Genomic DNA, 14,348 nt, shown 5'->3' on the forward strand with positions numbered 1-14,348 from the left:
AGTCTAGAACGTTGTGTGCAAAGTTTCGTGAAAATCGGTTCAAATTTAGATATAGCACCTATATATATTTTCGTCCGATTTTATGTAAATGGTGCAACAAAGTCCCTATATATTTTTCGGATTGCATGAATTTTGGTATAGGGTACTGAATTAAGTCTAAAATGTTGTTGCTAAGCTTCGTGAAAAGATCCATAGCTAGGCCGATTGACACAACGTACTGATGTAATATAAATTAGTCTCTGGAAAGTTTCCCCGAAATCGGTTCAGATTTAGATATATAACAAAAACGTGACGTCTGTTAGGATACATATGTTGAATATAGTAGTTTAGTAGGGTATCATATAGTCGGCCCAGTCCGACTTTACTACTTTCCTTACTGATTCATAGTAGGTTGGGTTTTCCGATTGTGTGCAACTAACCCGACGCCTCAACCTATTTTTTTTATAGTTCTTATGGGTGAAATCGCGGAACACATCAGCTCACTATTTCAATGGATGATGAAAAAATGATTACTAGAAAAACCACTCATTGTTGGGGTCCTTAAAATATTTTTTATAAATCCAAGCACTGTTTATAGCTTGAATAATTGTCTGGTTAAAATATTTGTTAATCAATAATTATATTTTTCTTTTCATAGTTTAAAGTAATAATTATTTTCCCAAACCTTATAATTATAAATTATTTTCTGAAATTGTATAAAACTCTACCACAATGACATCCATCCCAGTCAACGTGTACCTCCAGAGCAAATGAAAAGCATGCATTTAATTGAAATTGCATTTGGCTTTGTCCTAACAGTAGCCCTCATTCACGGCGAGGTAAATTGCTACCAGATTTCCAGGAAATTTTATTTTATTAATGAAAAAATCTATTCCAGACCTTTCAGGAATTCAGACACAATGAATGCATTCACCAACATCGTTTAGACGACGATGAATATAAAACAATGAAGGATTTAATGTCGACGATTCCCTCGGACATCGATATGAGATATAAATGTTATATGCATTGTATGCTGATGGGGAGAGGTCATTTGGATAAGGATGAACGATATAGAATGGAATGGATTCAGGAGGATTATAATTTACCCGAATATCATGTTCGGATTTTGGAGAATTGTAAGGAGCAGCATAAGCAAATCGAAGATCGATGTGAATATGTTTTTCAAATGGAAATTTGTTCGATGGAAGTGTTAAGGGATTATGAATAAAACCGTGGATTTTTAAGGACCTACATAAGGCTTGGAATTATTTATAAATATTTTTTAAAGGACCCCAACAAGGCGTGAATTCCTGAGGATTTATTAAAATATATTTTTCGGGATCTCTATAAGGCGTGGATTTTTTTAAAAACTATTTTTCGGGATCTCTATAAGGCGTGGATTTTTTAAAAACTATTTTTCGGGATCTCTATAAGGCGTGGATTTTTTTAAAAACTATTTTTCGGGATCTCTATAAGGCGTGGATTTTTTAAAAACTATTTTTCGGGATCTCCCTATAAGGCGTGGATTTTTTAAAAAACTATTTTTCGGTAACTCCCTATAAGGCGTGGATTTTTTAAAAAACTATTTTTCGGGATCTCCCTATAAGGCGTGGATTTTTTAAAAAACTATTTTTCGGTAACTCCCTATAAGGCGTGGATTTTTTAAAAAACTATTTTTCGGTAACTCCCTATAAGGCGTGGATTTTTTTAAAATTATTTTTCGCGATCTCTATATGGCGTGGATTTTTATACCCTTCACCACACTGTGGTACAGGGTATTATGTCTTTGTGCATATATTAGTAACAGGCAAAAGGAAACGATATAGATACACGGTCCCTTTTGAGAATATGCATAGAATCACTTTCTGAATCGAATAACGTATGTAAACAAAGTACAGGTCGCATTTATGATCCGAATTGGATGAAATTTAACATAGGTCACTTATTCGGGCCAAGGACGAACCCTATGGGAGAAAATTTAAAAAAATATTTTTAAGGACCTATTTTAGGCGTGGATTTTTCAAAAACTATTTTTCGGGATCTCCCTATAAGGCGTGGATTTTTTAAAAACTATTTTTCGGGATCTCTATAAGGCGTGGATTTTTCAAAAACTATTTTTCGGGATCTCCCTATAAGGCGTGGATTTTTCAAAAACTATTTTTCGATTTTTTAAAAACTATTTTTCGGGATCTCCCTATAAGGCGTGGATTTTTTAAAAACTATTTTTCGTGATCTCTATAAGGCATGGATTTTTTTAAACTATTTTTCGGGATCTCTATAAGGCATGGATTTTTTTAAAAGATTTTTCGGGATCTGCCTATAAGGCGTGGATTTTTATACCCTTCACCACACTGTGGTACAGGGTATTATGTCTTTGTGCATATGTTTGTAACAGGCAAAAGGAAACGATATAGATACACAGTCCCTTTTGAGAATATGCATAGAATCACTTTCTGAGTCGATTTACGTATGTACGCCCGCCCGCCCGTCTGTCCGTCCGTCTGTTTGTCTGTCCATGTTAAATTGTAAACAAAGTACAGGTCGCATTTATGATCCGAATTGGATGAAATTTAACATAGGTCACTTATTCGGGCCAAGGACGAACCCTATTGGAAAAAATCGGTTCAGATTTAGATATAGCTCTCATATATATATTTAACCGATTTAATGTAAACGGTCCCTATATATCTTTCGATTTGCACGAAATTTGGTACAGCCTAATCATTTAGGTCTAGAATGATATCTGCCAAGTTTCGTGAAAAGCGGTCAATATTTTGACATAGCTCCCATATATAGTTTCGCCCGATTTTATGTAAATGGTGCACCAAAGTCCCTATACATCCTTCGATTTGGACGAAATTTGGTATAACGTACTAAATTGAGCCTAGAGCGATGTCTGCCAAGTTTTGAGAAAATCGGTTCAGATTCAGATATATCTCCCATATACAGTTTCGTCCGATTTCATGTCAATGGTGCCCCAAAGTCCCTAAATATCTTTCGATTTGCACGAAATTTGCCATAACGTACTGAATTAAGCCTAGAGTGATGTCTGCCAAGTTTCGAGAAAATCGGTCCAGATTTAGATATAGCTCCCACATATAGTTTCGTCCGATTTCATGTAAATGGTGCACCATAGTCCCTATATATCTTTCGATTTGCACCAAATTTGGCATAACGTACTGAATTGAGCCGAGAATTATGTCTGCCAAGATTTGAGAAAATCGGTTTAGATTTAGATATACCTCTCATATATATTTTCGTCCGATTTCATGTAAATGGTGCCCCAAAGTCCCTATATATCTCTCGATTTGCACGAAATTTGGCATAACGTACTGAATTGAACCTAGAATGGTGTCTGCCATGTTTCGAGAAAATCGGTCCAGATTTAGATATAGCTCCCATATATAATTTCGTTCGATTTCATGTAAATGGTGCACCAAAGTCCCTATATATCCTTCGATTTGCACGAAATTTGGTATAACGTACTGAATTGAGCCGAAAATTATGTCTGCCAAGTTTCGTGAAAATCAGTCCAGATTTAGATATAGCTCCCATATATAGTTTCGTCCGATATCATGTAAATGGTGCACCTAAGTCCCTATATATCATTCGATTTGCAGGAAATTTGGCATAACGTACTGAATTGAGCCTAGAATTATGTCTACCAAGATTTATATATAGCTCCCTTTTATTATAGATTGATTTTAAGTAATTGACGCACCACGGAATCAATAGGCTTATAAGAACAAAACGTTCTGAAATTAATATAACCTAACCTGTGACAAGTTTGTTTGAAATCGCTTAATATTTGGATAGAGCTTCCATATATATTTTAGCCCGATTTCAAGTGAATTGGGCATCAAACTCCTCATGTTAGTCCGATTGACATCAAATTTTGCACAACTTACAAAATTGAGCATTTATGAATTACGTAGTTGCGAAATTTTCATAAAGTACTGAATGAGCCCAAGAATATGTCTGCCTATTTATATATATTTGTTTGAATTTTAAGATTTACATACTTTATGGATAGATAATATTTGGTAGAGCTTCACATATATAGCCCGATTTAAATATCACATATTTTATTTCAAATTTTCCAATTTAGAAAATTGCTAATAGTCCTGTTTAATATACCCATAGTGGTGAAGGGTATCATATAGTCGGCCCCGTCCGACTTTACTACTTTCCTTACTGGTTTAAAAAATATTTTAAAGGACCTATGTTAGGCGTGGATTTTTTAAAAAAATATTTTTAAGAACCTATTTTAGGCGTGGATTTAAAAAAATCGGGGACCTCATCATTCTCTCCATCTATTTCATAATATTTCCTGTTGACTTGCAGGTTTTTTTTTAATTATTGAAAAAAAAACAAATCGTTTTGTTGATACTACAATACCGATGTAATCTACATATCGCCATTCAATTAAAATTTAATATGAACCTGCACACAATTCGAAAATTATAGACTCTATACAAATCATATAAAAGCCAAGGGTGTTGCGTTCACTATAATTTCAAAAAGAGAACGTGATCACAACTCCAACCCTATCATTATGAATTTGACGGTCATTGTGTTAATTGTTGTCGTTGCCGTGTCAGTTTTGGAAAAGGTGTGACAGGGCAATGGATTTTTTTCTGCGTAATATTTTCTAATTAATAAAAAAAATCTCCCCTTTCTCTTCAGTCCTCAGCTGATGACCTGGACGATGTCCGCCATGTTGTGTGCATGGAACAATCCGAAATAGCGGAAGATGAATTTGACTCCATGATGGATATGTTAGAGGCGAATGCCACAGATGATATGGATCACCGATTTAAATGTTATACCCATTGTATGTTGGAGAAATGGGATCATTTCGATGAAACGGGAAAACTTGATCTGGCGAAAATGGAAGATAAAAATATGTCGGCGAGTGAAATTGAAGCCGTTGAAAAATGTAAAAACGACACGGAAGATATTGAGGATAAATGTGAATATGCCTTTGCATTGACTGTGTGTTTTAGGGAGGGCAACAAAATGAATTATTCCGAAGTTGAAGAAGATGTAAATGAATAGGGAGTTTTAATGGAAATAAATTAAGGAATATTGTTCGAACGCTAATAAAGGTGTGGATTTAAAAAGAAACACAATTTTTCTTTAATATTTTTTAGGGTCCTACAAGGATTTTATAAAGATTACTTTTTAAGGACCTCCATAAGGCGTGGATTTTATAAAGATTACATTTTAAGGACCTCCATAAGGCGTGGATTTTATAAAGATTACTTTTTAAGGACCTCCATAAGGCGTGGATTTTATAAAGATTACTTTTTAAGGACCTCCATAAGGCGTGGATTTTATAAAGATTACATTTTAAGGACCTCCATAAGGCGTGGATTTTATAAAGATTACTTTTTAAGGACCTCCATAAGGTGTGGATTTTTTTCTAAGAATATTTTTTCAGGGACCTCCATAAGGCGTGGATTTTATAAAGATTACTTTTTAAGGACCTCCATAAGGCGTGGATTTTATAAAGATTACATTTTAAGGACCTACATAAGGCGTGGATTTTATATAGATTACTTTTTAAGGACCTCCATAAGGCGTGGATTTTATAAAGATTACATTTTAAGGACCTCCATAAGGCGTGGATTTTATAAAGATTACTTTTTAAGGACCTCCATAAGGCGTGGATTTTATAAAGATTACTTTTTAAGGACCTCCATAAGGCGTGGATTTTATAAAGATTACTTTTTAAGGACCTCCATAAGGCGTGGATTTTATAAAGATTACTTTTTAAGGACCTCCATAAGGCGTGGATTTTATAAAGATTACTTTTTAAGGACCTCCATAAGGCGTGGATTTTATAAAGACTACTTTTTGAGGACCTCCATAAGGCGTGGATTTTATAAAGATTACTTTTTAAGGACCTCCATAAGGCGTGGATTTTATAAAGATTACTTTTTAAGGACCTCCATAAGGCGTGGATTTTATAAAGATTACTTTTTAAGGACCTCCATAAGGCGTGGATTTTATAAAGATTACTTTTTAAGGACCTCCATAAGGCGTGGATTTTATAAAGATTACTGTGTTAAGGACCTCCATAAGGCGTGGATTTTATAAAGATTACTTTTTAAGGACCTCCATAAGGCGTGGATTTTATAAAGATTACTTTTTAAGGACCTCCATAAGGCGTGGATTTTATAAAGATTACTTTTTAAGGACCTCCATAAGGCGTGGATTTTATAAAGATTAATTTTTAAGGACCTCCATAAGGCGTGGATTTTATAAAGATTACTTTTTAAGGACCCCCATAAGGCGTGGATTTTATAAAGATTTTTGAGAATATGCATAGAATCACTTTCTGAGCCGATTTATGCATGTCCGTCTGTCCGTCCGCCAGTCCATGTTAAATTGTAAACAAAGTTCAGGTTGCATTTATTATCCGAATGAGATGAGATTTGTCACAGGTCATTTATTTGGCCCAGGGACGAACCCTATTGAAATTGGAAAAAAATCGGTTCAGATTTAGATATAGCTCCCATATATATTAACGTCCGATTTTAAGTAAAGATCCACCAAAGCCCCTAAATATCTTTCGATTTGCACGAAATTTGCCATAACGTACTGAATTGAGCCTAGAGTGATGTGTGCCAAGTTTCGATAAAATCGGTCCAGATTTAGATATAGCTCCCATATATATGTTCGTCCGATTTTTAGCCAATGGTGCACCAAAGAGTAAAATTTAGGCCGATTGGCATGAAATTTTGCACAACGCACTGAAGTTAGGATAGACAAACATGTGCCAAGTTTTTTTTGAAATCGGTTCAGATTTGGATATAGCTCCCATATATATGTTCGTCCGATTTTTCGCAAATGGTGTACCAAGAAGTCAAATTTAGGTCGATTGGCATGACATTTTGCACATCGTACTGAAATTAGGATAGACTAACATGTGCCAACTTTTATTGAAATCGGTTCAGATTTGGGTATAGCTCCCATATATATGTTCATACGATTTTTCGCAAATGGTGCAACAAAGAGTAAAATTTAAGCAGATTGGCGCGAAAATTTTGCACAACGTACTGAAATTAGGATAGACAAACATGTGCCATGTTCTATTAAAATCGGTTCAGATTTAGATATTGCTCCCATATATATGTTTGTCCGATTTTTCGCAAATGGTGCACCAAAGATTTAAAGTGTGTCCGATTGGCACAACATTACGAGCAACCTATCGAAATGGTTCTGGGTTAACCGTTATATGGGGGCAACCCGAAAAAGTGGACCGATATTAATAATTTTTAGTGGAGACATTTGGTACCCAATAAGAACTCAGTGTACCAAATTTCAGCGTATTCGGTTGAAAAACGCGCTCAAGAACCTCAAAATACCGAAAATGGGGGTGTTCCCTTATATGGGTACCATGCCTAAACGTGGAACGATATAGCCCATCTTCGAACTTCACCTGCCTGCAGACAAGAGATAAATTTATGCAAAATTTTGGCGATCTATCTGAATTCGTTTAGACGCTAGAATGATTACAACAGATAGACGGAGCTGCATATATCGTCATAGAATTTTACGCTGATCAAGAATATATATATTTTATACAAATATAACCGGTTATTGATCGTTGGGTTAAGTAGGTTCACATATAGACACAAATCACATATTTAACTTAAACGAATTTCATGTCAATGGTCCTTCAAAAATTCAAGGTCTGTAAGGATGTATTTCTTGAATATAGCCAAAGTGTTAAAGGGTATCATATAGTCGGCCCCGTCCGACTTTTCTACATTCCTCACTAATTTAAAAATATTTTTTACCGACCTATATAAGGCGTGGATTTTTAAATTATATTTTTTCAGGGTCCTATATATATTTCTTCATTCATTTATTTCTTCCGTTCCCTCATGATTTGCTATAATTGCTTGCATATAACAGACAGTCAATGCAAATGAATATTCACACGAATCCGCAATATCATCATTGTCACTTTTACATTTCTCCATGGCTTCCATATCCCGTTCGGACATATGATAATCTTCAAATTTCGTCAAATCCAATTTTCCATTCTCATTCAAACGACCACCTTTCTCCAGCATACAATGGGTATAACATTTAAATCGTTGGTCCATATCATCAGTTTCGTCAGCGATTAGTTTATCCATCATATCATCGTATACGTCGGGAGATATTTCAGATTGTTTTAAACATTCAAAATGACGGATGTCATCGATGTCATCAGCTAAGGTCTAAAGATGAAAAAGGGGGATTTTTTATTTGATTTTTTTTTAATTTTTTCACCTTACCCTTTGAACAACAAAAACAACAATAATAATAACCCCAAATGCAATGTCCGGTAATTTCATAATAATGGCGTTAGCTTCTGATCGCGTTCTACATTTAAAATTGCAATAAATGAACATCGTTGGCTTTTATACGAGTTGAATTAAAATCTATAATTTTCAAATTGTGTGCAGCTTTATTTTATTTCCATGGAAAAGCGAGAGATTTTGATTAAATCAACATTGTTGTGGTAACAGAAATAATATTTTGTTGGAAAATTGTAAAATATATTACGAAATAGTTGCACAATTATTAGCCCTAGAAAAAAAAATGTTTCAATAATCCACGCTTTAAAAAAATTATTTTAATAATTCACGCCTTATATAGGACTTACAAAAAATTATTTAAAAAATCCACGCCTTATATATGTTTTCTGGAAAAATAAAAATCTACTCAAAGCCTCCAAGCCTTTTGTAGTTCTTAAAAAATATTTTTTTTAAGTATCCACGATATATCGAAGTCTCTGGAAACATGTTTTTTTTTAAATATACGACTCTATAAGTTCTAAAAATATATTTAAACCAGTGAGCGGAGCAGTGTAGTCGGACGGGGCCGGTCATATGATTCCCTAAACAACTTCCACGAAAATCTAACTTTGTGTTGTTCTATATTCTGATCGTGGGCAATATTTGCACTCTCTAGACCTTCACCGTGGGTTGGGTTGTTATGTTCGGCTTCCAATTGTGGGCTATAGATCGACTCGAAAAAAACCCAAAAGATAAAGTTTTCGGTGCATTTTATCCCAATAATATTATCTGAACATCACCGAAAATTATAGGTGTTGTCCTTGAACATACCTGGATCCTCATGGAAAATTTCAAAACGACCAGCGCTATATTTTCGCCCTCTAGGGTGGTAATGGGTTACTAAATAATATATTAATACGTAAGCACTTGTAAATATTTACGTGCAACTCCCACATTACGTGTAACTACCACAATATAATTGGTATCAATTTAAAGGCCAACCACTCCTCTTGGATATACTATTAACTTTTCGGCTCTATGTCCTTCAGGAGTAAATATATACGCTATAGAATACAAATTTTTTCACTTTTCACACAAAAGTCAGGGTCCATTTGACCCACCAAACGTTGACCGATCTTTATTAAAACACGCATGTTTATTCTTTGGCCCAATCCCCTTCTCCATGTAAAAAATTCGAGATGTTTGGTCAATAATTGCGGCCTCTGGAGCGACCAGAAAACCCGACAAAAATTAAGTATTTGGTCCATTTCATCCCCTAAATATTATCCTATCTTTCCCAGAAACAATAGGTGTTTTCATTGACCAGAACCCATCCTACATGCAAAATTTCGTGAAGATTGGTCCATAACTGTGGCCTGTATCGTGTTTACAAATTATAATGGACAGACGGACGGACGGACACACATGTCTAGATCGGCTCAGCTAGTCGAGATATGACGATCGTTATACTTAAAATTGGGTCTAGGACCAATATAAATTTGTGAGAGCTATATCTAAATCCTAACTTGTTTCACAAAACTTGGCACATGTTACGTTACACAAACTTTAGTACGTTGTAAAAATTGTATGGCAATCTGCCTAATTTTGGGACTTAAAATAGGAAACTTTACACACATCATTCTAGACTCAATTCAGTACGCTATGCCAAATTTCGTGCAAAATAAAAATTAAATCGGTCGAAGCTTAACACACATCGTGCTATGCCAAATTTTCGTGCAAATCGAAACATATATAGCGACTTTGGTGCACCATTTACATTAAATCGAACGACAATATATATGGGAGCTATATGTAAACATAGATCGATTTTCACGTAACTTGACCGACATCCATCTAGGCTCAATTCAGTTTGTTATACCAAATTTCGTGCAAATCGAAATATATATAGGGACTTTGGAGCACCATTTACATTAAATCGGACGAAACTATATATGGGAGCTATGTAAAATCTCAACCGATTTTCTCGAAATTTGGCACAAATCACTAAAGGCTCAATTCAGTACGTTATGCCGAATTTCGAACAAATCGAAACATATATAGGGACTTTAGTGCACCATTTACATGAAATCGGACGAAACTATATGTGGGAGCTATATCTAAATCTGGACCGATTTTCTCGAAACTTGGCACACATCACTCTAGGCTCAATTCAGTACGTTATGGCAAATTTCGAGCAAACCGAAATATATATAGGGACTTTGGAGCAACATTTACATGAAATCGGACGAAAATATATATGGGAGCTATATCTAAATCTGGACCGATTTTCTCGTAACTTGGCACACGTCACTCTAGGCTCAATTCAGTACCTTATGGCAAATTTTCGTTCAAATCGAAAGATACATAGGGGCTTTGGTACACAATTTACCATAAATCGGACGAAGATATATATAGGAGCTATATCTAAGTCTGGACCGATTTTCATGAAACTTGGCACACATCATTTTAGGCTCAATTCAGTACGTTATGCCAAATTTCGTGCAAGTCGACAGATATATAGGGTCTTTGGTGCACCAATAACCTTAAATCGCACGAAAATACATATGGGAGTTATATCTAAATCTGAACCGATTTTTCCCAAGTGAGCTGTGAGAAATTTCATCCGATTCGGATTATAAATGCGACCTGTACTTTGTTTACAATTTAACAAGGACAGACAGACAGACGGACGGACTGACATACATAAATCGACTTAGTAAGTGATTCTATGCATACTCTCAAAAGAAACTATGGGTATATCTCGTGTCCTTTTGCCTGTTACAAACATATACAAATCCACGTCTTAAATATGTCCTGGAAAAAATATTTTTATAAATCCCCTGAAAAAAATGATCCAAGCCTTTTGTATGTCTTAAAAATATTTTTCAAAAATCCACGATATATCGCAGTCCGTGAAAAAATGTTTTTTAAAAAATATACGACTCTATAAGTCCTAAAAATATTATATTTTTAAAACCCCCCTAATATCCGAAGCTCTTAAAAGTATTAGTCATATTTAAATAATTTTTGTTTACAATAAATTTGTTTTAATTATTACAATTATTTAAATTAATTACTCCACCACTTAATTGCATTTCACATGCAATAATGAAATTTGCATTTTCCATTCAAGCGCCCAAATAAAACGACAATCTCCAAAGCAAATCGATTTTTTTATTTCACAACATTTCCAACTAGAACAACGACATGTCCATAATGCATCTTCCACACATGGGCTGGTGTTTGGCTCTGGCCATGATATTTTTTGTTGCAGAGGTAAATTAAAAATTCCGAATTTTTGAAACCAATATTTAAAAAAAAAATCTCTCCTCTCCCCAGATTTCCACCGACGATACCAGCAAACACATGGGCTGCCTTGAAGAAAGTGAAATTTCAGAAGATGAACTCTACGCCGAATTGGAGGAAATAAAAAAGGGGGCCACCGAAATCGACAGCCGCTTCAAGTGTTATACCTATTGTATGATGCGTAGTTGGGATCATTTGGATGAAGAGGGTATTTTGGATATCGCGACACTGAAACATCATTCGAATGGAACAGATAAAGCAGAAATTGAACAATTGGAACAATGTAATGCGGAATACAAGGGCAGTGAGGATAAATGTGAATATGGTTTTTGTGTCATATCGGTATTGGGGAATATGGAATGAGTTCTAGAATAAATAAATAATAATGAAATGGGATACAAATTTTGAAGAAAAAAAATTCTCAAACCACGCCTTATGTAGGTCTTAGAAAAAAATTATTTTAAAATCCACGCCTTAGGGAAGTCTCAGAATTTTTTTTTAAATCCAAGCCTGAAAAAAATGGCTGCATCTGCACGAATTTCAACAAACGCAATAGGATCATTCAAGTTTCAATTTGATACGTTGTGCAAAATTTCGTGTTAATCGAACAACCATTAGGAGTTTGGTGCACCACTTATGTAAAATCGGACGATGCATATGTAAAATCGGACGATGCATATGTTGGAGCTATATCTAAATCTGAACCGATGGGAGCTATATCTAAATCTGAACCGATTTTCACGAAACTGAGCACACATAATTCTAGGCTGAATTCAATACGTTGTGCCAAATTTCGTGCAAATCGAAAGATATATAGGGACTTTGGTTTACCATTTACATTAAATCGGACGAAAATATATATGGGACCTATATCTAAATCTGAGCCGATTTTCGCGAAACTTAGCACACATAATTCTAGGCTGAATTCAGTACGCTATGCCAAATTTCGTGTAAATCGAAGGATATATAGGGACTTTGGTTTACCATTTACATTAAATCGGACGAAATTATATATGTGAGCTATATCTATATCAGAACCGACTTTTCCCGAAAGTTGACACACATCATTTCAGACTTAATTCAATACGCTATGCCAAATTTCGTGTAAATCGTAGGATATATAGGGACTTTGGTGCACTATTTACCTTAAATCGGACGAAAATATATATGGGAGCTATATATAAACCTGAACCGATTTCTACGAAATTTAACACACATCTATCTAGGCTTAATTCAGTACGTTCTGCCAAATTTCGTGCAAATCGAAAGATATATAGGGACTTTGGTTTACCATTTACATTAAATCGGACGAAAATATATATGGGAGCTATATCTATATCTGAACCGATTTTCCCGAAACTTGACACACATCATTTCAGACTCAATTCAATACGCTATGCCAAATTTCGTGTAAATCGTAGGATATATAGGGACTTTGGTGCACTATTTACCTTAAATCGGACGAAAATATATATGGGAGCTATATATAAACCTGAACCGATTTCTACGAAATTTAACACACATCTATCTAGGCTTAATTCAGTACGTTCTGCCAAATTTCGTGGAAATCGAAAGATATATAGGGACTTTAGAGACCTATTTACCTTAAATCGGATTAAATTATATATGGGAGGTATATCTAAATCTGAACCGATTTTCTCGAAACTTAGCACACACCATTCTAGGCTTAATTCAGTGTGCTATGCCAAATTTCGTGCAAATCGGAAGATATATAGGGACTTTGGAGACCTATTTACATTAAATCGGATTTAACTATATATGGGAGCTAAATCTAAATCTGAACCGATTTTCTCGAAACTTGGCACACATTAATCTGCACCTAATTCAGTACTCTGTACCAAATTTCGTGCAAATCGAAAGATACATACGCAAATATATATGGGAGCTATATCTAAATCTGAACCGATTTTTCCTAATTTCAATAGGGTTCGTCCTTGGGCCATATAAGTGACCTATGCCAAATTTCATCCAATTCGGATTATAAATGCGACCTGTACTTTGTTTACAATTTAACATGGACAGACAGACGGACGGACAAGCATATTCTCAAAAGGAACCATGTATCTATCTCGTTTCCTTTGGCCTGTTGCAAACATATGCACAAAGACATAATACCCTGTACCACAGAGTGGTGAAGGGTATAAAAATCCACGCCTTATGTAGAATTTAAAAATACACTCCCTAGAAAAACATATTTTCCTCACTAGTGCCTCTTAGCTGCCACAGTGTCTGCATTACCACCTAATGATTTATTTAATTAAATTATAATAACTTCGCATCTAATTGTGATTGACATGTAATAACTCAATTATTTGGTCCCCCCGAACACAAATCATATAAAAACCAATTTTATTTTACAGTTATAACTAAAAAGCATCCACACCATGTTGCGAACAAACTCTTCTGTGTATTTCATTGTGGCATTCTCTCTCTTTCTGGCAAGGGTACGTAATTTAAAATTGAATTTCAAAAATTTTAAATACAAAATAATTCTTTTTAGATTTCCGCTGACGATTCGGCCAAACAATCTGCTTGTCTGAAAGAAAATGACCTAACCGAGGATGGACTCTATTCGATATTGGACAAACTTAAGGCCGACGGTCCTATAAATGTCGATTTACGTTTCAAATGCCACACCTATTGTATGCTGAAAAGTTTTCAATATTTGGATGCCGATGGTAAGTTTGATGCAACCAAAGTTGGTGAAGGTTCTAACTTGACGGACAGTGAATTAGAAGCCTT

General features: G+C 34.9%; 3 protein-coding genes across 3 annotated transcripts; 2 read left to right on the forward strand and 1 right to left on the reverse strand.

The window, feature by feature from the left end:
• The first annotated feature begins 758 nt into the window (after positions 1 to 758).
• On the forward strand, positions 759 to 1,210 carry LOC133330847 (general odorant-binding protein 57c-like). Its single transcript, XM_061539253.1, has 2 exons — positions 759 to 818; positions 878 to 1,210. Exons 1-2 carry the CDS (start codon positions 759 to 761, stop codon positions 1,208 to 1,210), a joined length of 393 nt encoding a protein of 130 aa, XP_061395237.1.
• Positions 1,211 to 4,537: 3,327 nt separating this feature from the next.
• Positions 4,538 to 5,040, forward strand: LOC133330845 (general odorant-binding protein 57c-like). The gene is made up of 2 exons (XM_061539251.1): positions 4,538 to 4,594; positions 4,669 to 5,040. The coding sequence occupies exons 1-2, from the start codon at positions 4,538 to 4,540 to the stop codon at positions 5,038 to 5,040; spliced, it is 429 nt and encodes a 142-aa protein (XP_061395235.1).
• A 2,810-nt stretch (positions 5,041 to 7,850) lies between these two features.
• LOC133330846 (general odorant-binding protein 57c-like) lies at positions 7,851 to 8,336 on the reverse strand. The gene is made up of 2 exons (XM_061539252.1): positions 8,277 to 8,336; positions 7,851 to 8,219 (listed from the first exon to the last, which is right to left on the reverse strand). The coding sequence occupies exons 1-2, from the start codon at positions 8,334 to 8,336 to the stop codon at positions 7,851 to 7,853; spliced, it is 429 nt and encodes a 142-aa protein (XP_061395236.1).
• Positions 8,337 to 14,348: the final 6,012 nt, after the last annotated feature.

This window comes from Musca vetustissima, unplaced genomic scaffold (genome assembly GCF_032173495.1).
Source record: "Musca vetustissima isolate MV318-11 ecotype Yass unplaced genomic scaffold, APGP_CSIRO_Mvet_v1 utg167785, whole genome shotgun sequence".
Taxonomy (NCBI): Eukaryota; Metazoa; Arthropoda; class Insecta; order Diptera; family Muscidae; genus Musca; species Musca vetustissima.

What these genes read in the sequence shown, in the direction of transcription:
- LOC133330847 (XM_061539253.1), top strand. Translation starts at nt 759, where the DNA reads ATGCATTTAATTGAAATTGCATTTGGCTTTGTCCTAACAGTAGCCCTC. An exon ending in TAGCCCTCATTCACGGCGAG is followed by an intron (nt 819 to 877) that starts GTAAATTGCTAC and finishes AATCTATTCCAG; the next exon opens with ACCTTTCAGGAATTCAGACA.
- LOC133330845 (XM_061539251.1), top strand. Translation starts at nt 4,538, where the DNA reads ATGAATTTGACGGTCATTGTGTTAATTGTTGTCGTTGCCGTGTCAGTT. An exon ending in CCGTGTCAGTTTTGGAAAAG is followed by an intron (nt 4,595 to 4,668) that starts GTGTGACAGGGC and finishes CTTTCTCTTCAG; the next exon opens with TCCTCAGCTGATGACCTGGA.
- LOC133330846 (XM_061539252.1), bottom strand. Translation starts at nt 8,336, where the DNA reads ATGAAATTACCGGACATTGCATTTGGGGTTATTATTATTGTTGTTTTT. An exon ending in TTGTTTTTGTTGTTCAAAGG is followed by an intron (nt 8,220 to 8,276) that starts GTAAGGTGAAAA and finishes TTTCATCTTTAG; the next exon opens with ACCTTAGCTGATGACATCGA.